At 39.5% G+C, this 26909-nt stretch overlaps 3 protein-coding genes and 1 long non-coding RNA gene across 5 annotated transcripts in view; 2 read left to right on the plus strand and 2 right to left on the minus strand.

Moving 5' to 3' along the window:
- Window positions 1–3310, minus strand: part of LOC146653505 (solute carrier family 12 member 9) — an 86079-nt gene extending 82769 nt beyond the window's left edge. Inside the window, exon 1 of the mRNA XM_085379455.1 lies at window positions 2731–3310. Within this exon, the coding sequence (XP_085235581.1) occupies window positions 2731–2950 (220 nt within the window). The 5' untranslated portion in view covers window positions 2951–3310. The remainder of the gene's footprint in view (window positions 1–2730) is intronic.
- Window positions 3311–3940: 630 nt separating this feature from the next.
- On the minus strand, window positions 3941–10699 carry LOC146653506 (uncharacterized). Of its 2 annotated transcripts, XM_085379457.1 has the most exons (5): window positions 9835–10697; window positions 9513–9643; window positions 9194–9280; window positions 6170–6313; window positions 3941–5604 (listed from the first exon to the last, which is right to left on the minus strand). In XM_085379457.1, the coding sequence occupies exons 1-5, from the start codon at window positions 9845–9847 to the stop codon at window positions 5422–5424; spliced, it is 558 nt and encodes a 185-aa protein (XP_085235583.1). In that variant the 5' UTR covers window positions 9848–10697; the 3' UTR covers window positions 3941–5421. The 2 variants fall into 2 exon arrangements, with proteins under 2 accessions (XP_085235583.1, XP_085235582.1); XM_085379456.1 differs by having other exon boundaries at window positions 9513–10699.
- Window positions 7740–9694, plus strand: LOC146653507 (uncharacterized). Its single transcript, XR_014907141.1, has 3 exons — window positions 7740–7878; window positions 7957–8122; window positions 9562–9694. It is a non-coding gene; the product is annotated as an uncharacterized LOC146653507 (long non-coding RNA).
- A 26-nt stretch (window positions 10700–10725) lies between the features above and the next one.
- On the plus strand, window positions 10726–25070 carry LOC146653508 (uncharacterized). Its single transcript, XM_085379458.1, has 6 exons — window positions 10726–13054; window positions 14120–14825; window positions 20840–20879; window positions 20962–21045; window positions 21214–21462; window positions 23845–25070. Exons 2-6 carry the CDS (start codon window positions 14451–14453, stop codon window positions 24381–24383), a joined length of 1287 nt encoding a protein of 428 aa, XP_085235584.1. The 5' UTR covers window positions 10726–13054; window positions 14120–14450; the 3' UTR covers window positions 24384–25070.
- The last annotated feature ends 1839 nt before the right edge of the window (window positions 25071–26909 follow it).

Here is a 26909-nt window from a genome sequence, read left to right on the forward strand (position 1 = left end):
GATCTCTTTCTCAGACATGGTTTAATTTACCCTGCGGCACCTGAATCAGAAAACCCATAAATTACGAGCATGCAAGGAAAAAACAGATAAATTAATGAGGGCAAGATGAAAAGTTTTTTAAAAAATTCATACAAAAGTCAGTCTGTATGGGTGGGGGTGGCATAAGGGTATAAAAATTCTGCAATATCAGGCAGAACCATACCATGTAGTGATTTCAAAGTAATTAATAAAACCTTAAGTTGAATTCTGCAGCAAACAGGAAGCCAGTGAAAGTAAGTACCCTTTCAGCTGTGTGCAGCTATACGCAGGCAACACAGTGAGTTTAAATACTCAATGTGGGAAGAAATGAGGGCGCAGATACGTACTTAAGTAACTGTCGAGAATTGTTCAGATGTTGGTAACATCTGTAATCTGTACATAGAAAGTCTGACCTAAACTCTTGACTTGCTGGTTGAAATCGAGGTGTGGCTCATATTCCTAATGTGTTGCTTTGGGTCAGTTATCAGTCATCCAAGGTAGGGAGTGACACTGAGAAATATTACCCAGACTATAAAAAACAAAGACTTCAGTTTTATTTATTTTTTTGTCTTTTGTAAAGCCAGTAGACAAAATTCTCTTTGCTTGGAGATGAACCCCAGTAAGAAGTGAACCATCTTTGAAAAATACTTTTAAACATGAACTTCCCTCACTGAGCCACTAATCCTGTGCTCAACTGTCTGAAAGCAGAAGTTACCTATGTGGTGTTGCACTGGTGACACCACCAAATGTGGTATCGAAAATGTGAGCAATTTAGAGTAACATGATAATTCCCCCAAACAAGCAGCGGAACCATCATGAAAATGGCCTTTTGTACTGCAGAAACAAATTCATGCTTGCTTCAACTGTATGATGAACACATCTGCAAAACTCCTTCAGGAAATGAAAAATGAAAGCAGCTCTGTCTTCGGCTTAAAAAATGACTCATCAAAACATTCCAACCTCAGTGAAAGCGAAACTGGAATCACATGTTGGAAGAAAATTCCCACTTCTCACAATAGCATCTGTGGTTGGAATGGTTCCTGACAGAAAGAAATTCCGAGTTTTTACACAACAATAAGTATAACTAAAATTTCTGATATTCAAAAGCGAATGAATGTGCATCTAAATACATTTGGGACAGGATATTAAGCTCACTTTACACCATGCTAGACACACATTTACCACATTATCACTAGTTTCTGCTGTAACCTTTGAGAGGCATTAAAAGCACCATGGTTTCATACACTGTGACCACTACTGCTGTGGATCTCACATGATCTCCAAGGACCAGACCTACAATCTCTTTAAGAATGCAGCAGGCACGGTTAATGAATGCAGCTTTACTTTCTTGTCACTATTATCTTGTCAGTAGGGCATATTTTAGTCAAAGTCTTCATCCTTATCTGCGCCAGTTGTCAAGACTGATAAAATAGTAATTTCACATCCACAATGAAACCCCTAACAGTTCCTGTGCAAGGAGTCTGAAAACAGACACAACACTGTGTTTTCCCTGTGTGTGTGTGTGTTTTAGGAATCCTCACTGCACAGCAGCTGACGTCTCACGAGACTGAGGGAGGGGGACAGTAGTGGTGGTGGGGTGGGGAAAACAACTAACACAAGCAGCAATGCCCAGATATGAGGGGTTGTGATGAGAGAAAAGAGAAGGTGAAGTTAGATGTGACCTCTTTTAATGCTTTAAACACAGAAATAGGGGAAAGTGCATTAAATTATAAATATCTGCTTATTTTCATAGCAAGGTAAACAGTGGATGACCTCAGAGTGCTCCTTACTTAATATAGTATAGTCTATTTTTTATATTTGTCAAATATGTTGTTTTAGCATTATTGAGTATGGTAGGAGGTGTTAGCATACCTCCGATGAGATTGACCGCAGATGTTATCTGTCGTTTAATATTTGGAGACCATTTCACCTTCTTTTGCATCCTCTCTGCTTAAAAAAGGGGGGGGGGGGGGGGGGGGGGGGGGGGGGGGGGAGTCCTTCTCCCTAGTACCAATAGTTTTTCCTCTCGTGACTAAGGGCTAAATAGATTTGTAGCCCACTGTGATCTTCACTAGAATCTAGTCTTAACTGTAAGGGCACAATTCTTTGGTAGATTCATGGATATATAGAGAGAAATTCATCGTCTCAACTGGTCCACAAACAAGTACAACCTGTAGGATTTTAATCGGAGCAGAACACTCAGTTACACCTTCCCTCATTTAACAACACTGAGGGAAATTTTTACATCTACTCACTTTTGTATAACATTAAATTCCTGGCTATCTAAAGCTCTTTTTAGCAAATAAGCAAAGGCTGTACATCAGTGAGGTGGGAAAATCTCTCTTACGTCATTCATCCACAGAGGCAGGTTATATGAAAAACTATGTGAGACAGTTTGGGGTTTGAATATTTAAAAAAGCTATAGATGTTCCTCCTCGTGATATCAATGAATGAATGCCGTGCATACAGGTAATGGACATATGCTGTCACACCTGTACTGCAAAGCCGGAATGTCACGGAAGTGACATGTGACAGTGACAAGTAACGGAACATAACGGGATTTAACGTGAAAGTTAATTGGGGGGGGGTCACAGTCGAGACATACACCCTCAACTTTGCTGAAAAGTGCACAACTTTAAAAATCTCTAAAGAGTTTGGCATCGCTCTTACCAAACAGGTGATTAGCGCACGTCCGTCTAAATGAGCACTCACCTATTCTGAGAAAGACTACCACGCTGAACATCGATAGCAAGGTAGGGATGACTACACCGAAGAAGGTGGAGAGTTTCTTCTGTTGCTTCTGCTGGGCAGCCCTCCGCCCTTGGCTGCCCGGGTTATGAACCGGGGCCTGCCGGCCCGCCTGTGACCGCAGCTCGGATTCATTGACGCTGGTAGAGAGGCGGTAGTGGAGGAGAGGAGTCCGCTCTGTCATGGTGAAACCTGCTCCCGGACTAGATTTCAAAACTTCATTAAAAAAAAGTGTCCCGGATAAATTTGAGCGATCAGACACCAGAGTTACATTTTCAAGTCTGCCCGGTTCGTGGAATATCTTCGAGCGTACAAATGAGCGTATTCCAACCGTTTCAAAAACCGAAGCAAGTGTATCAGTGGCGAGTCCTCATCAAAAAGAATCAACTTTACCTACCTACATAGCAAAGCAGTGGTTATGTTAATAATAAAAAAAAACTAAAATACAAATGCGTGTTAAACCTACATTTTAAAACGAGTAGGCCTTTCCTATAGCGTTATAATTCTGTTAAATGCCACATCAAGCGACTGTTGTATCGTAACATCTCATACAACTATATAGAAGAATGTCATGTGACACAGGAATGTCATTTTGTCTTAATAGCGGTGATTTCCGGTTAAAACTCCCACAGTAGAACACAGGGAACGTAATGAGAACGTAATGTAATTATGCCTAACTACCCCGGATGCAAACGGCAGGCAGGTGTATGAAGAGCTACCGTGTGGTTTTCATATGTGTGCGTGTCATATGAAGACCAACATGATTTTTTTTTAATGCCAGCACAGACGACTATACAAATGTTTTATTTTGTAGGCAATGTGCACAACTTCCGGTTTTGTCCTGTGTTTTCAATCAGTGCAGCGTCTTGATTTTCTGATTTTCCAGCGCCCCTTGGTGCCTGCCTGTTGCCTTTGGTCATATGACCGGGTTGGCCAATCACAGCAGTCCATTTTTCCGGCCACCTGCTGCATCAGGTTAGCCAGTTATTACGCTTGTGAACCTGGATACCTTCAAGGTCTTACAATGTTACAATGCAAAGTTACCATTCTAAACTTGAAATTATGACAGAAAACATACTAAATGCAGGCTTATTGTTATTATTATATACTTTATTATTTTTTGAAATTGCCGAAGGCACACTGAACATTGATGAACACAGATCAGTCATGCTCCTTCAAAATTTTTACACTGTAATTTTAAAATATAATTTTTTTTAAAAAGCTATTACATTTTATAGCTTTTTTATGTTTTAAAAGTTCATTTAATATCAATAATTAAAGCGATCCACATAATACAGAGTGGTCCAACTGCTGCCACAGACAGTCCAAAGTCCTCCACAATAAATAAATAACAAAAAACAGAGTGTCTCTAGCAAAGTCTTTGATGGGCACTGCAATCATTCAGCAATAATTGGCTAGCGTATACATATATATAAACTGAGCAGCACTTTTACATGTTTTAAATAAGCAAACACATACATACATTTTGTGCAGAATATATAGAAATAAGGCAGAATACCACATACTCTCTGCATCCATACACATCCATCTGTTATTTATTAACATGAGACATGAGTGCAGTCATTATGATCACTTTTGTTGTAGAATACAAAATTCTCATAAACTTAATCAATTCCTTGCACTCCAGGCCAAGTACACAGAGTTGGGAGCCATCCACAGGTGGTGACGGTGATGAACAATATCTGATGCATATTGACACACAATACGATTAATGCAACCTCATACCTACAGAGGGTGCTACAGTCACAGTTTCTGTTGCACTTTGCCATAACAAGTATGAGCACACAGACAGACTTTGTTCATTTGTAGGTAGCTAGTCATTACACAGATTCCCTTGCATGATTCATCTGTGGGCCAGGAGAGTAAATAGCACTTTAGTCAGATTTCCTCATCTTAAAAGCCAATTTGAATTTTCCTGGCACAGTTGGTTGCGCAATATATCTTTGTAAAGGCAAACAGTGGGCTTTTAGATCTAAAGCACACTGCCACCACCACTATCAACTCTACTATCAGTCACTGTCGGCTCCTTCACTTAAATCCATGTGATTCAAGGTGAATGGAATGTCTTAATATTAGTCATGCGTGGCAATCTGTTGATGTGTCAGTTGCTTGGCTCCAAACTTGAGTACACACTCACATTTCCCAACTTAGTTGGATGATCTGAGCATATTGACTGCAGTGATCCCTAAACATTTTCTCATGCCAGCATGAGGTCCAAACTTCAATTTATCCACTATTGTGATTTAGGATTAAATATCTGCAGAACTAAAGGCAGCCTTAGTAAGCTGTGTGTTCTTCTTCAAATGCAAAGCAGTGTATAAAAAATTATACCTGGTCAGTTCCAGCTTGTTATCACGGTGATGTTGAGCATGTTATTAGGCTTTATGCTAGCACTTGTCTCCATGCACCGATGTAGGTTTCTCTTTCATTTGTACAATTAGAGTCTTTAAAAACTGCTCTTGTTGCCTTTTGGAAACTTTTCTGCAGAAGCATTTCCTCCATATGAGGTTTACATCTTCCATTTGCACTCAGAGCACTCGCAGATTGTTACCTTTAAACATCCTTCCATTCAATGCAAATGTCACACAATGTTCCAACTCCCAGTCTTTTCTTCCTGGGTCCTCTCAGCGTACTTCATTCACATCTTCGATCAGGATCAGATTCCTTCCTTTTACTAAGTGAAACTTGTGGACACTCCTTAGCAAAGAGCTCAAGTTTTCCTTTGAGTAGCTGTTTGGAGCCAGCCAGCACTTTTTTCAGTGTGGTTTCATTTGAGCAGTGCTGCACTACCGAAGGAGACGCTGTCACCAGACCACTCTGTAAGTAAGAAGAACTCAGTTAAGCATTCATTGGCTTTTTTTTTTTTTTCAGAAAAACTACAAACATTTCTATATAAAGGCTGCTGATAGCATGCATGTGTCCAAATCTATATGTAAAATTTGTGTCATCTATAAGACGCAGTATGTTGAAAAATTAAAGATGGTTTCATTGGGTCTCATTAATCATAAAAGCAACACCAAGGGCACCTCAGGTGTTACATGAAACAAGTGAGTTTCTTCAATTAATTAGATGAAGTCAAGTATTTTTTTACATGGTGTCCCCTTTGTACTCATTCTCTAAATATTCCTGTTTTTTCTCTGTCTTTTCCAAGGGTATATGTTGTCAAGTAGTTTGAATTCTCCGTATTTGTAACAAACTATATACACAGCCTACACTCACTGGCCACTTCATTTGTTCCTTACTAGTACCAGGTTGGACGCCCTTTTCCTCCCTGCCTTAATTCTTTGTGGCATAGATTCAAGAAGGTGCAGGTCCTTATTTGACTTTTATCGCCTTAAAAATTTGCACAACATTTAGGAAAAGTAGTGTTATGATGCATTACCTGAAGGTTATTTTTGACAAGTATCAGATAATTGCGGACAATAGCACGCAGGTCAACCAAGCAGCTCTGATTTGTTTTAGCCTGCTCTAAACCGTTGTGTAACATTTGGAGGGATGCCAGTACGTCAGCATGCTTCTCCTGGAGCTTGAAAAAAAAACAAACACAAACACAAAAACGATTACAACTTTGCTATCGGTTACAATCCCAACATACGTGACGGTATCGTGGTCCCATTAATGTTCAACAATACAAATAGAGCATATCAACATATGCTGACATCCAGATGACCTGTTTTTAGGGGAAAATAGTAAAGCTTTGTATGTGAAACTTATACTGGAATCAGCAAACTGAAAGATCGTTTGAAGCCTGAGTTGTAATGTTGCAGCCTCAGTTTTACAAATCAAAATATTAAACAGAAAAAATCATTAAAACAATCATTTCAGTAATGCTGGAAAAATATCATGCCTTATAAATTTGCAGTGCCACCTTCTTTCAGGTCTATCTGTCCACTTAATGCATGTTATTACTTCCTATCATTCCCACAGTGAAGTTCAGATTGGGCAATATGTGTTTACTAAAGGCCTACAGTTGTCTGCACCATCATGCACGCCAGCATCTTAATGTTGGCAATGTGAACTTTGGATTGTGTCCATTTCTGATGAATTTCATTCAGGACTTGAAAAGGAATTAAGTTCAGTAGAATTTCACTCATTATTCATATCATCATGTCCCCATGTACGATATGAATAAATGAACATGAATGATGCAAAGTTTATTTTTAGATGCTTCTTCCATGCCATACCTCTCACTCATAGGCGAACAGCAGCAGGCAGTCTGAGCGGGGTCATGCTAAATTCTTTCCTTCCAAAGTCTTTATCAGATTTATCTTAGCTGTTATGGCCTTTGTTTCTCTTTCGAGAGTTTTGAACTGCACATTTTAGTCAGTCTAACAGCTGATGTGAAGTTATCGCAGTTCAGTGAATCTCATTTGATAAGAAATGATTAAAATGTTTGTTGTTGGCTTTTTCAATGATTTTTTATTAAAGCATTTTACTTTTAATCACTTTTGATATTTAGTAATATATCTGCAGACCTAATATTAATTCCAACAATCAGGTGTGTTTTGTGTTTAGAACAAATTGTCAGCACGTCCGCATTCTTATTGTTAGCAGTGTTTGCAGGGGCTTATGCAAGGAGACATGACTGGGCCTCCCAGGTGCCTACCTATTGATGCAGTTGGGCTACAGTACTGCTAGTCTTACAATGCACAGTGCCATTCGCTGATAGCACAGGACCAGTGATTAGGGATGGGTATCGAAAACCGATTCTTGTTGAGAACCGGTTCCCACTGTTTCAATTCCTTGGAATTGTTTGCCATTTTTGCAAACGATTCCCTTATCGATTCCAGTCGCCCCGAATGATGTCACCACGTTGCGGAGCGTCATTTACCTGGCAGGAAACATGGCGGCTCAAATGCTCAAAAGTTTGATTATACTGATTATACGGATGACAACAGGGCAACTTGCAATACTTGCAAAGTAGATATTTCATTTAAGGGAGGAAACACTACGAATATGCAAAAGCATTTGCTCACAAAACACGTGATAACCTTAAATGAATGTCGTGTTTTTTAATTCCGCTCCGGACTCGTGAATCTCAACCCAGCAGCAGCGGTAACGTTTGCACGTCCTCTCCCGTTAATATGGCAGGTAAATAATCAACTAATAGTGCATATTATGTTAGCGCGATCTGCCTTATTACAAAACCTGCCATTACTGTGCGTTTAGGTGACCATGATGAGAGAGACAGACAGAGTCTGGCTGGCTCAGATGCTGGCAGTTCTCACTGCAGTCTACCGGCAGCGTCTCAGGCCAGGATAGACGAATGTCACCGAGCAGTGACTAAGTTTGTGGTAAAAGGCTTGCACCCATTTGCCACAGCAGATGATTTTCAGTAAGTGAATGTGTTTAATTGTAGGCAGGGACATTACTGGATATTCTTGTGTAATTGCTACTGAATAATTTATGTTATACTTTATTATTGCTACAGAAGAATATTTATTTTATTATTTTACATTTACAATTTATTTTCCTGAGGACCCTGTGACACCCCATTGAAGAGCTGTAGGCTGTGGATCTCTTAAGATCTCACTGTTGGGTTTGTAAGGCCATGTTACTCCTAAATTTCTATCTTGTTCAAAGAGAAGATATAAAACAAAGTTCTAAGCTAATCAACCTTAGTGTTCTTTTAAAAAAAAAATAAGAGAATCGATAAAGAATCAAATCGTTAAACAGAATCGAAAATGGAATCGGAATCGTGAAAATCTTATCAATACCCATCCCTACCAGTGATAGACTATAACTTAAAATACACACTTCACAGAATTGCTGCTTGATGTCCTTAAACATGTCACTTCGTTGCTCGTTGTTTTGCAGATTTTCAAATATATAATCTATAAATCTATGGGCAGAGTCAGGGCAGAGTGTATATACAGTAAAAATCTATTATAGTTACCAGTAACAACACTGACAATGCTGTCAGACCGGAATAGCAGCAGATTTTGGCGAGTGCAACGTAGTGGGAGTATATTACTTCCATGGAAGTCTGTGCAGTATGTGCCAGAACTTTTTCTGTCTAGTTTTGTGCATGTGACACAACTGACTGTGATCCACTACATTATATCTCTTCTAAACCTCTTCTAAGCCCTTGAGACAGCCTTAAAAACACAAGCTGTTACTGAACTTTTTAACAAAGTAGAAATTGCTGTTTGAACAGAAGACAAGAATGCTGCTTTGTTTAATTGTCTTCTGTATTCTTGGTGAAGCTTATTGCAGTTAACTAACTGAAAAAAACGTTTAAAAGTAAGAAATAACTGAAGTTAGACTGTACACTTGCAGACAAAATAAAATGAGACTTGGTCAGTGGCCACTGACGCATACATTTACTGAGAGTAGGATGTCTGGTAGCCTACTCTTATATTTGTTGACAAACTGTTTTTGCTAAACATACTTCGGTTGTACTTACAGTTTTATTATTCCATTCTGCGGGTCGTATTGCGGTACATAGCCGTACTGAAGAGGGCAGCTTCTCTGAGACGCTGCACTTGAGTACCTGAGTACATCAACAACAGCACATTATCCATGCAGTCATGAAAATGACTCACTTTGTTAAACAAAAAGAGTCAAGATCTTTCAATAAAAATTCAAAATAAATATATAAATAAATGTTATAATTGTGCCTCCTAAAATGTGTACATTTAAAAACTGCTTATCAGCATCCCCACATTTACATTGTTTTAATGTTACTTTGGTAGATTGATAAAATGCAGAAATCATTTCCTCACCTGCTTTTTAAATCTATTCATCAGTTCATCCCTAACACATTTTTTGCAGAACTGCAAAGACAGTGATGTTGCATGAACTTCAGGTCGGTGGGTAAAAATCATTCCTGTCAGCAGCAGCAGCAGCAGAAGTCCTGGAGGAGCACACAACGGAGATGACTGACGAGCCATCTACCTCATTCATGCAACAGCAGACACAATTTAACCTATCTGTGTTTGTTTCATTATATCTCCTCCCCTCTTTTAGTTACCACTCTAAGTAACTATGAGTCTCACTGTCGTTTTATCTCCTCCTCTTCTCTGCGAGTACAAGCAGCATACTTACTGCTATGCGCCATAACCCGCTCCTGGACGCATGGTTTCCTTAACTATGGTTCCTCAACCTCCATTCTTCTTCTTTTTGTTGCCATAAAAATTAGGGCATATGTTCAGAAATCATTTCGTATTAATCATATAGTCTCTTTTCAGTCTACAAAGCTCCAGCAGAGTCCCAGAAATACTGGCATCAAGATTCCATTCAGCTATTTTCTCTTTCACTTGTTCACCGCAATAAAGCGTGTATTGAGAGGGGCTCGTGGCTTTGCTGTGACCTTTAGAGAAAGAAGTCTGTGTATTTGACTTAGCCCGAAGTTAATATTTGACTCTGGTTCAGTGCAAATAAGACCAGAGAGGCACTACATAGACCCAGACTATAGTAACCAGTTATGACACCATGATGCAGACATATGGAACTCATAATGAAATACTGTAGTTAATTTCGCTCTTATAGTGCTCTGTTTTGGGTCATAAGGCACTAGGCTAGAGAAGGCTTTTGTGACAACAACATTGTTTCAACTGCTGCTTTTGGCACATCCAGTAATGGTCAAGCCATGTTCATTGCTCATAGAGGAATCCAGTTTGTTTTGGATCACCATCATAGAAAGAAAAGATACCAAAATAAAAGTGATGAAACCATTGGAGGAGACCCTCTCCAGAACAGACATGCATGCTACAGTGGGGCAAAAAAGTATTTAGTCAGCCACCGATTGTGCAAGTTCCCCCACCTAAAATGATGACAGAGGTCAGTAATTTGCACCAGAGGTACACTTCAACTGTGAGAGACAGAATGTGAAAAAAAAAATCCATGAATCCACATGGTAGGATTTGTAAAGAATTTATTGGTAAATCAGGGTGGAAAATAAGTATTTGGTCAATAACAAAAATACAACTCAATACTTTGTAACATAACCTTTGTTGGCAATAACAGAGGTCAAACGTTTACTATAGGTCTTTACCAGGTTTGCACACACAGTAGCTGGTATTTTGGCCCATTCCTCCATGCAGATCTTCTCGAGAGCAGTGATGTTTTGGGGCTGTCGCCGAGCAACACGGACTTTCAACTCCCGCCACAGATTTTCTATGGGGTTGAGGTCTGGAGACTGGCTAGGCCACTCCAGGACTTTCAAATGCTTCTTACGGAGCCACTCCTTTGTTGCCCGGGCGCTGTGTTTTGGATCATTGTCATGTTGGAAGACCCAGCCTCGTTTCATCTTCAAAGTTCTCACTGATGGAAGGAGGTTCTGGCTCAAAATCTCACGATACATGGCCCCATTCATTCTGTCCTTAACACGGATCAGTCGTCCTGTCCCCTTGGCAGAAAAACAGCCCCATAGCATGATGTTTCCACCCCCATGCTTCACAGTAGGTATGGTGTTCTTGGGATGCAACTCAATATTCTTCTTCCTCCAAACACGACGAGTTGAGTTTATACCAAAAAGTTCTACTTTGGTTTCATCTGACCACATGACATTCTCCCAATCCTCTGCTGTATCATCCATGTGCTCTCTGGCAAACTTCAGACGGGCCTGGACATGCACTGGCTTCAGCAGCGGAACACGTCTGGCACTGCGGGATTTGATTCCCTGCCGTTGTAGTGTGTTACTGATGGTGACCTTTGTTACTTTGGTCCCAGCTCCCTGCAGGTCATTCACCAGGTCCCCCCGTGTGGTTCTGGGATCTTTGCTCACCGTTCTCATGATCATTTTGACCCCACGGGATGAGATCTTGCGTGGAGCCCCAGATCGAGGGAGATTATCAGTGGTCTTGTATGTCTTCCATTCTCTGATGATTGCTCCCACAGTTGATTTTTTTCACACCAAGCTGCTTGCCTATTGTAGATTCACTCTTCCCAGTCTGGTGCAGGTCTACAATACTTTTCCTGGTGTCCTTCGAAAGCTCTTTGGTCTTGGCCATGGCGGAGTTTGGAGTCTGACTGTTTGAGGCTGTGGACAGGTGTCTTTTATACAGATGATGAGTTCAAACAGGTGCCATTCATACAGGTAACGAGTGGGGGACAGAAAAGCTTCTTACAGAAGACGTTGCAGGTCTGTGAGAGCCAGAGATTTTCCTTGTTTGAGGTGACCAAATACTTATTTTCCACCCTGATTTACAAATAAATTCTTTACAAATCCTACCATGTGAATTCATGGATTTTTTTTTTCACATTCTGTCTCTCACAGTTGAAGTGTACCTCTGGTGCGAATTACTGACCTCTGTCATCATTTTAAGTGGGGGAACTTGCACAATCGGTGGCTGACTAAATACTTTTTTGCCCCACTGTATATGGGTAAAGCAAGCAAGCTGAGGTTTCCCCATGAATGCACTTTACATTCAAGTGGCATTCTTTGAATGTTTCCTGCAAGGGTGTGACACAGGAGACAGAAAATACAGCAAGCTACTTTCAGCAGCTCCCATATTCACATGAGGTCACCACAACAAGAAACTCCACTCCCCATCTTTGATTTGTTTTTTACACCATATGCCTTTCCTTACACAACCCCAAAGGGATTTGTGTCTCCTGCTGTGAATCTTTTGTTTATTAAATGATTGTGTAAACCATTACACCAGAAACACAGACAAGAAAATTCAGCAGTGGAAGCTACTCACTACTCGCCTTTCCCGAGTGATCTCTATATGGTGAGCAAAATGCAAAAATATTTTTTGCACACTACTCAGGTCATTTAATTGTCACTGCAGTCACACATGTAGAGTGTAATAGACAGCAAGAGATATTTTCATCATAAATGTATTTTCTCAAATAAACTAAATATATGTAGTTAAATATTTTGTCAATGTTTTTGTATGGATGTGCCCTATTTTCATGAGGCATTGTTAGACAGTTCTTTTTAAAGGGAATATCTGGTTTGAACCTTCAGGTCCTCAGGTGTGCTACCTGTACTTTGGGAGCATTCTTTTCAGGTACTCCAGGCTCACTGTTTCACATAGCAGTTGAGAAAGTGAGTCATTAAGAAAGAAGGTAGAGCTTGTTGAAAGAAATATCAGCAAGGACAAGTACAATAGCTGAAAGTGTTATGGGATAACAACAAGTCTACACGTGAACTTCGGTACTATTTCGCAATATATTAGTATCAGCAGGTCCTGAGTTGGATTCTACCACCTGGCTGGGGCCTTTCTGTGTGGAGTTGGCATGTTCTCCCCAGGTTTCTGTGGGTTCTCTCTGGATACTCTGGCTTCCTCACACAGTCCAAAGACATGCACTTAGTTGGGTAAGGTTAACTGGTAATTCTAAATTGCCCATAGGCGTGAATGTGAGTGTGAATGGTTGTCTGTTGTCTGTCTCTACCCTGCCTCTCACCCCATGGTAGCTGGGATACCATGGACAGATGGTGTAGTATTTTCAAAATGTATGAATTTGGCTCACTGGAGCAATCGAATAACTCCTCTTGAGCGCCAATTACCTCAGTGGGTGAGCGAGGGAACATGTGCCACTTGCCTGATGCGTAACAGCCTGGGATCGGGTCTGACCTACGGCCCTTTCCCTTCTCTCTGTCCCCACCTTCCTGTATATCTTGACTGCTCCGCAAAGACAGAAAATACCCATATGTCACTAGCCCCCCAAACCCTTCTCTGAATATGAAAAAAATTTGCTTATTCCAACCCACTTCTGAATCCTAACTCTCCCATGCTACAGTAACAAATTCATACATTTGTGTGAGCCCTTTGAGATTACAGGCTTTGACAAACTTCTCTGGTATTATGTTAAGCAATACTGCAACTATGTGATCGTGGTTCACAGGAATTCCCATGAGGAATACCGGGGACCTTGCCAAAACAGATAATCACACTGATCACAGAAGTCTGTTCATGCTTGTCTAAGATGTTTTTATCACACACATTGTCATCGTTAATTATTGTTTTAACGTACAAAACACTGATCTTTTAGTGCAAAATAATATCCCAGATCCTGACTTGATTATATCACTGTTGTTTTTGCAAGCTTTTGTGCACGTGTGTGTGCGTGTGTGTGTGTGTGTGTGTGTGTGTGTGTGTGTGTGTGTGTGTGTGTGTGTGTGTGTGTGTGTGTGTGTGTGTGTGTGCCTGCATGCACAAGTGGGTTTTTGTGGTGCATTATCTTGCAGCTGTGAGTCTCTGCAGGAAGAGCCATAACCATGGCAACGCCAGGCAATAAGTACCTTTCAAAAGGCTGGCCTCCTCTCTCCTGCTCCCCACTAATCATATTCTCCTACTCCCTCTCTCTCTCTTTGTCTGTCTCTCTCTTTCCATATTTTATCTGCTTGGTCATTCCACCGGTTTCACCCCTTCATAACCAGCTGGGAGGCATACTGGACACCACAACAAGAATACATCTATTCAGCTGGGCTCCTCCTATTCTGCAGTTTCACTTTGTGAAAGGCCACAGGAGGATACCACTTCCCATTCGAACATCTCTGCGGTTTGCTAAAAGGACATCTTTATAAACAGACGTTGCACGCGTGGTCTCTTTTGTTTGGAAGAACGGATTTCGAATGCTGCTTCTACTGACTGATGCCTTGTGAAGACCATGGCTGTGTACATGCAGTCAGACAGCTGTGGATCTCAAACAAAAAATTGATGTAGTGTATCTACAATGACATTGCATTTAGACAGAACACCTAAATAGCAATGAAACACGGTTCTTCTGAAATAACGAGCAAGGAGTTGACTGTGGGAAGATGCAGAAGGGGAGAGGATGAGGGCAAAGACACAGATTGTTTGCAGCAGTTCCCCCACTGTCCAGCTTGTAAACAAGACTATGACATCACTCTGATCCTGCCATGCTCTCACACCATGTGTGGTCAGTGTGTAGCAGCTGGAGAGGGAGCGAGGCTACGCCGTCAACCCATGTGCTCTGTGCGGTGCCCCTGTTGTCGGCATCCTGTGGAGCTGCCGTGCTTGACCTGGTCATCTGCCATATCTTGCCTCCCAAAACATCCCAGCATGAGATCTAATCATGTCAACAGAGAGGCCTCACCTGAGGATCACCCGCCACATGTGCAGGTCAGATGTCCTTTAGGGAAATTCTGGCATTTCCACTTAAACACAATGTGGTCTAGGTAGGCTAGGTAGGTACTCTGCCTTTTGGGGTCTGGGATAGTAGCCATAAACCTGATAGCACATTTAAAAAAAAAATAGATTGTCTAACCCACTTCCGAATCCTAACTCTCCAATGCTACATTCACAAGAGGGAGTTATTACTGTTGGTAAGATAATACTACACTGACAATAACCATTTATAACCCAGATCATGACTTGATTATATCACTGTTGTTTTTGTAAGCTTTTGTGCAGTTATACTTACAGATCATACCTAATATCTTTAAAACTTATTAGCTATTATACCTTTCCACATTTCACACATGTATTGCAATAATATTGTTGGGATTTTGTTGACCACCATTATTATGAATTGTAATGTGACAGCGCTAATAAAAAACAAACAGATAAAGCCAGAAGAGTCTGTCAGTTGGTGCTGAGACTCCCTTAACCCCCGAAACACACAATGACCAGTCTCACAGCATCACTGCTTTTGAATCACCAGTCAAGCAAAACCAATTATCCAATTCAAATCTATCCAACTGTATTGATAGCAATGCTGAATTGGTATAAGATTCATACTAGAGGGATAGGATCAATACTTTGTTTTGATTTTCAAAGTTCTTTCTTTATTTTTTTTTTTATGAAAAAATACACCTCAAACATGCCCTATCAAAAATGTCTGATCTTTTTTTGTGTTACCTGTCACGACTATTTTATTTATACCATATAGAGCATTTAAACAGCAAGCTGACCCTAAGTGCTTTAGAGACAGACATATTTACATTTCAGGTCTCTAGAAAACCCAGTTTAAAAATACATGAAAAGCTGCAAGGTGTCATTATTGTGGAAAGTAAAACTCATAATTTTGCAGTGTTAAATAAAATGTGTTCAGAATTTGCAAATTGACTAAGAGTTATCTCATGATTTATGACATGCTGCCTTTATAGGTTAAATGTATCAGTATCTGTATCAGTATTGGTATCAGCACCACTGGCCCTGAATTTACTTGGTATCAGATCAGTACCAAAATCTGCAGTATCACACAGCACTAGATGTCTGTGCAATCACCAGTTCTCTGCACGAGAGGACCGATGCTTGCACATTTTGTTTTGTCACCCTCTTTCCTGTTCTGGTGTGTTTATTTGTCCTGCGGTCATGTGACTCAGCGGCTCTGAGTAGCAACATGTAGGCTGCAGTAAGAAAGCGCAGCAGATGGAAGGAAATTTTCTCCTGGTCCCTCAACCATTATTAACTTATATAAAGATATGAAGGAGCACACAAAAAAGAAACGAACAGGAGGAAAGATATCCCTCAGGCAGCTCTAGAACCCCAGCACAGAGACTGACTCTGTACTCACGTATTATTGGTCATCATAGTTGTTATTTTAACAGACTGATTACCTTTATATTGTATCATTTGTAGATTAAATTAATAAATACATATAATAATGAATTAATTATTGTATTAGAACAGAAACATATTCTGTCCTATTTATTTATTTCTATTTTATCATTATGTATTTGAAGTGTTTCAAAGACAGACAAATTTACATTTCAGGTCTTCAAAAAACTGATAAAAAGCTGAAAGTTGGAATTTGTTGCATTAACAAAGTATGGTACAAAGTACATTCACCGGTATTTAATGGTCCCTAGAGTGTGTTTATAATTGGCAAACTAATGATGATTCATCAGTCATTCATAAATCTTGACACACTACTCTTCCTTACATAAGTCCTTACATAAGTTTAAATTATCAGTATCACCAATACTGAATTTGTATTTACTTGGCACTGGATCGATACCAAAACCTGCACAACACTAGTAGCCAAAAACCCGTAATCGAACAAGTGTCTCTTGATAGATAGATTTAGATTAATTAAATTAAAAGATTATTAATACTTCCAAGGTACACTAAAAGCCAAAACAGCATTGCTTGGCTCAGCACAGAAACACTTGAAACCTATGGAAACAAGTCTGAGTGTTTCAAGAGAAAACAAAATACACTTGCCAGCATGCCTAGAATTCAGGTTACCGCTTATTTAATGTGTACCTAAAGTTAACATCTATACTGTTTGCCTTCTTATGGCACATCAAGGCCAGCAAGTAAGTAATGAATATCAATAAACATCTACAGGAATAAAGTTAACTGTATGACGAGTTTTGAGTTAGGTACTTTACTATTGTATGTACTTTTTTTGGTAACTAAGCTAGCTTAGTCTGGCTACTCCACATATCACTAGAGATGGCACGATACCACTTTTTTATGTCCGATACCGATATCATAAATTTGGATATCTGCCGATACCGATATGAATCCGATATAGTGTTTTTTAATCAACAAAACTGTTTTTTAAATATCTTGCTGCATTTTGTATAAGTTCATACTCAAGTTTAAAACAACAACTACACTAAAGCTATTCTGTTATACCTGTATCCAAAAAAAATATTTCATAGTTCAGCAATACTGATCAATCTAATAAACTTAAACCTACACCATCCTCCCTATTCTGGTATTTTAAAGAGTACTTAGCAGAAATATTAAGCAACCTAACTAATAGGGTTCCAACTCCCAGCAACAACAAAAATAAATAAATAAAAAATAGGGAACCACCCCTCACGCTCCACCTCATGATGCTTAATCGACGTAATCAACCTTAATTTGATGCAGTGTGAAAAAAAATGCACAGAAATCAATTATTTTTCAAGAAATATTAAATAGATTCAACATCTTTCTTCAACAAAATTGCAGACTGCACAGATGGTACCTTCACAAAGGAAAAAGTACTATAGCTTACTAGGGTATATATATTAGACTTAATAGTTACTATATACAGTAATGGACTTCTATTCATTTTGCATCAAATTAAAACTTTGGCTGTCAGATAATTATTTATTAAAAGCTAGACATTTTAAATGAGAATAATAAAGAAAAGTATGTCTTTGTGCCCCCTTTTCCCTGTTCATGCCCTATCGGCCCCCCTGGCTAAACTTTGCTAGATCCGCCCCTGCACAGTTACCAGCCGTCAGCTACGTAGAAAAAGATCCTGGTGTAGAAAGTAATAATAAATAAATTCTAACAACAGCTGATCAAGCTTAAACGTGCTGCTGTTGTTCAGCCGCTGGTTTCCTCTTTCTGGTGCAAAGTGGGCCAAAAGCAAACAAGAGAGACAGACTCCCGACAGAAAAGCCGATCAGCTGATCGTTAAGCAGTTTCATGATTGAAGTAGCAGCAAGAAGAGGCAGTCGCTTGTTAAGCTTAACGCAGGGATGCTTTACATTCAGAGATGGACTTACACACTTGCTTTACTTCTCTCGGGATAACTTTGTCGGAGATGAAATGCCGGGTTGCTAGCATGCAGTGCTGAGTGTCACACTGGCACTACTGTCAAAACATATTCTGTTTAAAGTATTCAAGCTAATGTTACTCAGGCTCTAGTTATAAAAAAAATATCTGTTGACATAAATTAACAAATAAATTAACAAATACAAACGGCAAAAGCTTTTCTGGACCTAAGATTTGGTAACTTTGCTCACGTCACTGTTATTAGTTGTCGTTGTATTTGTGACATATTGCAAGCTTTACATAGCTATGACAAGATCAGACGCCAGTTGTGTAGATCAGATTTGGCCTACTAAAATTACAGGGTTTTTTCTTTTAAATAAATGTTTTTACAGTAGAATTTATGTATTTATTTATTATTTAGTTAGTGTCTTTAACAGAGCTGTAGCCTATTACTTGATAAAGCTGTTCCATGTTCTCTCTTCATGCACACTTCTTCAAATCTATTATTTCACTAGCTGGGCCCATGTCCTCATTTTAACTTTGACAGTGTTTTACTAGGTAAAAGTCAATGCTTTGACATGAATTGAGCTGCGGTTTGGGGAAGGCCTCGAAGGGGACTGCCAATGGCTCCCGGGCCTGGCAGATCCCCGTGTACTAAATAGAATTGAAGAAGTTGAAGAATGGAGAAGAAGGAGGGAGGGAGGGAGGGTGGGGCACGTAAACAAGAATGATCAGCTTGCAGAACTGGGGGAACCCAGATGACAGCCGGAAGGAGCATGTTTGGAGGCGTGGTCCTGCTCCTGAAATTCCGATACATAATCTCCAATTCTAAGTGGCGCCTGCTGTTTCAACCCTTTTTGTGTATCATATTTGTGGGAAGTGATAAGCACATTTTTAAATCTTTTTTTGTATTTTGTTGTTTTGTTTATTGCTTTGTTACATTACACTGGACCTTTTATGGGGCATTGGATATTTTGTTTCATAGACAATATACACTACCCCAAATAAAATACTCAATGTCCCATAAAAGGTCCAGTGTCAGGAAAACTACGAGCAAGTCAACGTTGAAAATGTAACAGGAACTTTCCTCAATGTGTAAAGGTGTCACCGTGGGTTCTTATGGGTTAATTTTGTACAGTCAAATAAATCCCCTTTGGTAACCTTTTTGAAATGTAATTTAACTACTAGTGCCTCTGATGAAGGCAAATATAAAAACAGCAAGACTGATTTTATAAAACCCCTTTCAATCCCCTTATCCATTCATTCAACAAGATTGGCACTATAGACTAAAGTGTCTGACTGATGTAGAGTAAAAACAAAAACAAACAGGTACAACCAAAAAGATGAATGAGATGGATCAACAGACTGGGAACTAGAACTACTACAGTCATGTGAAAAAGCTTTAATACCAATGGCTTGAAGTCAAGAGTCAGGAGAAGCGACTACCCACCTGTCATCTGTCACCTAAGATGCACAGAATGGGTGAGGTTGGAGAAGGAGGGACAACATCTTTGAAAAAAGGTGGAGTCATCAACATTTTATATATATGTACTAGCAATAAACAGATCTATATTTTGAATACAGACCAGTCAGGTTTTAACTGGTGAGGTTTAATGGTTTAATGCCACAATTACTAACTTAATTGTGATTTAGGAAAATTTTATACCCCTACAGTGTCATTCCTGTACAAGAGTAAACATAAAATGCAGTTTATAAATGATGATTTTGTATTTACTTATCAGTGAAAAATGCTTATATATTATATATCATATTATATATTTACTCAGGTTACCTTTGTCCAATATTTTTTGATGATCTGAGACATTCAAGTGTGACATATATGCAAAAAAAAGCCCAAATCAATAAGGGGGCAGATAGGGTTTTTTTAAGGCACTATGATTAAAAAGGCAATGAAAATGGACAAATGTTCAGACAAGGGGAAGTTTCAGCAATAATATGTTGCTGTTCAGTTTGAATTTCTTCAATTCAGTTCAATTCAATTTTATATAGCACCAAATCACAACAACAGTTGCCTCAAGGCACTTTATATTGTAAGGTAGACCCTACAATAATACATACAGAGAAAAACGCAACAATCAAATGACCCCCTATGAGCAAGCACTTTGGTGACAGTGGGAAGGAAAAACTCCCTTTTAACAGGAAGAAACCTCCGGCAGAACCAGGCTCAGGGAGGGGCGGCCATCTGCTGCGACCGGTTGGGGTGAGAGAAGGAAGACAGGATAGAAGACATGCTGTGGAAGAGAGACAGAGATTAATAACAAGTACAAAAATTCTTGTAATGAAAAGGTTTTAATTCTAAGACCAGTGTCCATATTGAAATTTTATCCAAGACGTCCTTTTCATTAATAAAACATTGTGAGGTTTTTAAAAACTTGGGTCATTATTGTCATTATTAATAGGATCATTATGTTATTACTTAACAATCCAATCCAACAACCTCTGCTGCAAATAAAATGTGTTTGGTTTTTCTGGCATATTTATTTGATAAATAATACATGCTTCATCCTGAATCTCAGATGGGTACTGTGATTAAATAAGAGAGATGTCAGAGAGTCATGGAAAGTTTGATTGTGCAAATAAATAAATAAATGGATTATTATGCTGTATGACTAATGTCTCTGGCATTTTTCTTCTGTATTTCATTATTTCTCACCACACATCGCCACATTTAGGAGGACAGCAGTAAAGTAACAGGTCAGACCAGTTTATACTGTAAGTATAGCAACCTCACTTTCAAGCAACAACCCAAAAGATTCTCATAAGGTAACCTAGACATTTCCCTCTTTTGGCCCAGATTCCAGTGTTGCCAGTTCCACGATAACACCAGTGGATGGTGCTGTAGATCTCCGGGAGGAGGAAATGGAGGCTTCTGTCTTTGGTAGGTAATCATATATATATATATATATATATATATATATATATATATATATATATATATATATATATATATATATGAGAGAGAGAGAGAGAGAGAGAGAGAGGTGTGTGTGTGTTTACATGCTGTACTTGATCTGCTCTGTCCTATTTTTACTCTGGCCTAATTTAGGACTGCATTTTGCTCTGGATCATCTTGATGCTTCAACTGCCCCACCATCTCTCCGTCTTTCTGACTCCTCTTTAACTGTCACCTACCACGAAGAGAATCCCCCTGTACCAGCTCCAGAAGGCAAAATTGGAAGACCTGTGATGACCTCAGACCCAGGGACTCTCCATCATATTCATGCTGATGTAGTAATTGCACGGGGGCAGTACTACTGGGAGGTGGAAGTGTGTAATAGCTCCATCTACAAGATTGGTAAAAACAACAACTTAATTATTCATGGCACACATAGGAAGACACACACAGTGTCTAAATCAGTAGCATTACAGCTTCCCTCCTCTTTTCTTCTGTGCTGTACAAGCAGGTTGATAACAATGGAGAACTGAGAAGACAGCCAAACGTTAAATCTGCATTATTTTAAATGGCCAACAGAGGACAAGTCTTCCATTTAGAACAAGAAGTGTCTTTAGACACAAGTTTATATTAAAACAGCCCTTATTGTCTTTTCACTTTGACCTCAGTAAACTCTAGTGTAATGAGTTTATTTGTCAGTCACTAAATTCAAATCTTATACAATACAACATGAAGCTTATTTGGTCAATAATGGTCTCCCCAGTTAAAAAGGGGCAAGAAAACAGGATATGTTTTACTGTATGACTGGCAAGAATGTATGGTGTCCATCATTCTTCGGTCAGATGAAAAGGGAAAGACCATGTCTGAATTGAGGAGGGGGCCTAAGGGTACATCTTTCGCCATCTTAAAATGCTGTGATTGCAGCCATCAGTGGTCTTTGATCAATGATCAATGGTCTTTGATCAGTAGTTGTTAATAAATGGTCATGAGAATGTACATATTAATGATCAAGGAACCGACTTCACAGCCTATTGTTCATTCAGTGGTGCTAGTTTCAGTCATTGTGCAATATACTCTTTATAAGGTTGGAGAAACCTGCAGTCAGCTGAGGCAGAAGAAGTCACCTGGATGAGTGATGAAACATTTCTCTCACTGAAAACGCTACGTCCAGATGAACAGAATCAACCTTTTGGGACTTACTTACCTGGATGATTGAGCATGCATCAAGACATTTGGATTTGTGTTTGTGGATATATGTGTGTGTGACAGATCAGATGCTTTCTAGTGGTTAAAATCACATTCAACGGCAGTGATGTGAGTAACTGAGGTTTCCTTGTTGGTGTTTTTCTGAATAAACATCATTGGATCTTTTTATATTCAACCGATCCAAGATTAAGGCAGGGCTGGAGCTTATCCCTGCTATTATAGGGCAAGAGGCAGGGTACACACTGGACATGCTCTCAATCTGTCACAGGGCTAACACAGAGAGACAGACAACCATTCACACCTCCAGCTCATTTAGAATCACCAGTTAGTCTAACATGCACATCTTTGGACTGTTGGAGGAAGCTCGAGTATCCAGAAATAACCTATCCAGGCACAGTGAGGACATACAAGTTCCACACTGGGAGGTCCCAGGTGGCCAGCGGATTTCAACCAGGACCTTCTTGCTGTGACACAATGGTGGTAACCACCACACCACCATGTTGCCCAACAAAAAAAACACACAAAAAATTAAAGTTTTCCACTTAAGATATAAACTCGTAGAGGACATGCATGTAACAAAGTTAAAATGTTGTTTTTCATAGTCGCCCAACTTTATACTTCACAGTATCAGAACAGTACCCAGCTGTAGATGACACTCAGTAAAGACATTTATTCACTCTGTTTGCCAATACAACACAAAAATGAAATGAAATGAAATCAGTCAAATTAAAACAAAACAAAGATTTAACATAAAAAGAAACTTGGTTTCTTACTTATTTTATTCAGAACACCATTGCAGACCACAACATTAAACAAAAACTCAACATTTCTTTTGGATTTAAATATTCTTTTTAGTTATTCCCACTCTTTTGAGCAATATCGTTGAGAGTGTTGTAACTCATAACTATGAATCACAGCATTTCTTGTTCCTGTCCAGGCTGCGGTGATGGTCCCGGAGGGTATCGTTTATGCAGGAGGGGTATATCTGTGGTGTTTCAAGGAAAGATGTCTTTTGTCTTCTCCTTGTTTATCTATGATACCACCAAGTTGGTGGCTCACCTCCTCAGCATCCAGACTACATCACAGACAAATAAGAGCAACAATTTCCACTAAGCAAAAATAACAAACACACAATGAAATGCCTACAGTTTATAGTAGCATTTGATTTATTCCTTAAGCTATTTACTTCAACCCTAAATTATTGTACAGTTGTCAGCTTATTTTAGTTACATTATATTAACTTAGCCACACAGATGGGAATAACATTAATTAAGCTGACTCGTTATAAAAGTATTGAGCAATGTGAACTAATGATCTGATAGTGTCTATAAACACTACAAATGTCAACCTCATGGTGGTGCAAGAGGAAAAGTAAGAAAGCCACCAAAGTCAAACAGATGCATCGTCTTAGGAGAATAAATAAATAAAATATTGTAAAAATCAATTGAATGGCTATTGGGATATTTGAGCGTTGGCCAAAGTGTTATCCCCAGAGCCAGGAATTGTTAAAGACTATTTTAATGCATAACCAAATCCATAAAAGTGCAGAGAAAACTGAAACTTTTCTGTCTCCCTCAGGTGTGATCTCAGTGGATGGTTCTAATGGCTGGTGGCTTGAGAGGCACAGTTTGACTTTTTGGGCAGTGTATGATGGGAACTGTGAACAACTTTGTACCATCCCACCTCAGATCAAAACCATTGGGGTCTTCCTAAACATTGGAGGAGGGACCCTAAGCTTCCACAACCCTGTAACCCAGGAGCATCTCGCCACACTGCCAACACGTTTCAGCAATGCTGGAGTGGTCCCAGCCCTGGGCCTGGGCCAGGGCAGACTGAGACTGCGCTGTGGCCTACCCCCACCTGTTTACGTATTTCTTAGTAAGAGCTCAACCTACAGGGAGCCTCATGGAAACAGCAGAAGTGAGTGGCGCCAAGAGGTTCCCTTTCAGTCGGTTAGGAAAGTGATCCAGAAGTTTGAGAAGCTGGCACTTTCTGACTCAGACTCAGGTCTGGTGTCCAGTTTTGGATCATCATGCTCCACCTTGGCTTCCTTTCCAGATGTGGGGGTTCCTGGGACCTTTCAGTCAGGGAAAGCAGGACAGGAAACTGAACCCTAATAAGAAGAGCTTGTGAAACCTTCTCTTCAATGAAAGGATAAACAAAAACTCCCACAGATGACCTGTGTAGTTTTAACTTTAGCTGTCATTTGAAAGGCTAATTTTTAATCTTCACAGACTTTTGGAAGTGTCTCTCCACTCCCTGCGTGACCCCCGGACCTACAATTGACTTTCTCACCAGGAGACAACCTTTTTCTCAGCTAAACAACCCCCACAGATTTGGCTTGGGCCAGAAAGAGTCCTCTGTGATGTGAAGTGTGAGGAAAGGGTGGGTTTTTAGCAGCAGGACTCCTTGATTTGTCTCTGTGTGATGGTTGTCAGACAGTAGGGGTCCTGTGCTCATAGTGCGCACATTTGTTTGTGTGTGTGAGAGAGCAGAAGCACTAACTCTGAGCATTTGCTCAGTTAGTCTTGGATTTCAAGGTGTGTTTGTGTGTGTGTTTGCGTGCATAGGAAGAACCACTGTACAAGTAGCCGGGGGTGGAGATGATGATGCATGAGTACAGCGACACCAGCAGTGTTGACACAGAGCACCAAGGACAGGTGGTATACTACGCTTATCCTGCAGCCTGTCTTTGATAGGACAGTAAGCCTGCCCCTTTCTGACCCTTTGAAACCCATAGGGCCTCTAAAGACTTTAAAAGAGCAGAGAGGGAAAAGACAAAACAGCATGCATAAATTAAAGACAGCAGGTGATGGACTGGACAAAAAGGAATGAGCTCAGAGAGTGATTCCCATCTGCTTTCACTTCCAAGACATCCTAATGGATCAAATGGCTCAGACCATATTTTTAAGGCAGCATACAGTATATTAATAAAATGGCATACTTTTTTACATTGCCAATTTGCTCATTGAACTTTAAGAAGAATCAAACAGGGAAATCAATTAAATTGAAACAATCTTTATTCAACACTATTTAATTACAGTGTCAAATCTTCATTAAAACCCGACAAGACTTTAAGACAAATGCATAAAGTCTTCTCACACAGAGCACACACTGAGGAATGTTTACTGCGTTGTTTTTTTTTAAATGAAAACCAAACTTTACTGGAATGTCTTTTGAACTAAAAGCCTAGCTATAAAATACTTTATATTAATTACACAATTACTGCAGTCACAGGTCTAATGACTACTTTATGTGCTGTGCCGGCTCAGCATTCACAATAAAGTGGTTTATATTTGTGTTGTGCACTCACTGAAATCAAAGTTATTTTGTTTGCAAATATCTGGATGTGCATGTTAAGCTGTCTGAGATATTATAAGACAGATGTGGCACACACATAAATTTGGAAGACAAATCTATTGAAGAAATGGCACAGATGGCATCTGTCTCGCCTCTCCGCTGATACATGTGCACAGTAAAGATTCAATTCAGTTTAGTTTGATTTACACAGCGCCAAATCACAACAGCTGTCACCTCAAGGCGCTTCATATTGTAAGGTAAAGATCCCACAATAATACAGAGAAAACATCAGCAGTCAAGGATTTTTTAGTACATCCTGGGGATAAGGAATTATAAGAATACAGCTTAGAAGCAATAAATGCATGGGCTAGTTTTTTTTGGCATAATTCTGAGACAGGATATGTTTAATTTTAGAGATATTGTGCAAATGGCAGAAAACAGTCCTACAGATTTGTTTAATATGAGCATTGAAGTACGTATGCTGGTCAAAAATGACTCCAAGATTCCTCATAGCGTGATTGGGTCCCAAGGTAATGCTATCAAGATTCACAATTGTTTTACTGTAAGGCATGGGACAAACACTGTTTAAACCTTATTTTGAGGAAACTTTGCACACTTTTCCAAACGTTGATTCTGTTCATCTGGAACAGAATCAACTTTTGGAGATTTACTTACCTGGATGATTGAGCATTCATCAAGACGTTTGCACACTTTTGAAGCATTTTTATTGTATTTCTTTCTTGATTTTACCAGTTTTTATCTCCTACTCGTCCTAGCTTCTTTCAGTGACCACTTGTATTACTGCAACAACAGCAAGAACAAATAAAGAAACCAGCATTTGACCTCATACACCATAATTTTCAGATATGTCTGAAAACTGTTGACAGGGACTGAAATTGAACACATAATCTGGTTATTAAAATTTCACTGAGGTTTCATATCTCTAGCAAATCCCTAAAGAAGTGTGTTGTCTTGATAGGAGCATATTTGGACACTTGATCAGCATTTCTAGACATCTGATTGGACAAAGGCTTCTTACTGGATATATGACCAACTTGGTGGCTCATTTTAGTTTTTCCACCCTATTTGCAGACAAATCCTTCTCCAGAATGGAAAAATATATTCAAAAATAAAAATCATTCATTAGAATCTATCCTTAGTATCTTTAGCTGGTTTAGAAGTTATCTGGGAGACCTCAACACGTTGAACAATCCTGATTTGTGCCCAGTGACCTAGACCCAGTTTCGTTGCTGAGCGCTTTGGGTTTTCTCCTGAAATCTTCACATATCCTTTTATATATTCATGAAACATCCACCTTAGTGTGATTCCCACTTCTGGACATA

The sequence above is a fragment of the Rhamphochromis longiceps genome, linkage group LG14 (genome assembly GCF_057381845.1).
Source record: "Rhamphochromis longiceps isolate RC_006_pf linkage group LG14, R_longiceps_female_GT1.1, whole genome shotgun sequence".
NCBI classification, from domain to species: Eukaryota; Metazoa; Chordata; class Actinopteri; order Cichliformes; family Cichlidae; genus Rhamphochromis; species Rhamphochromis longiceps.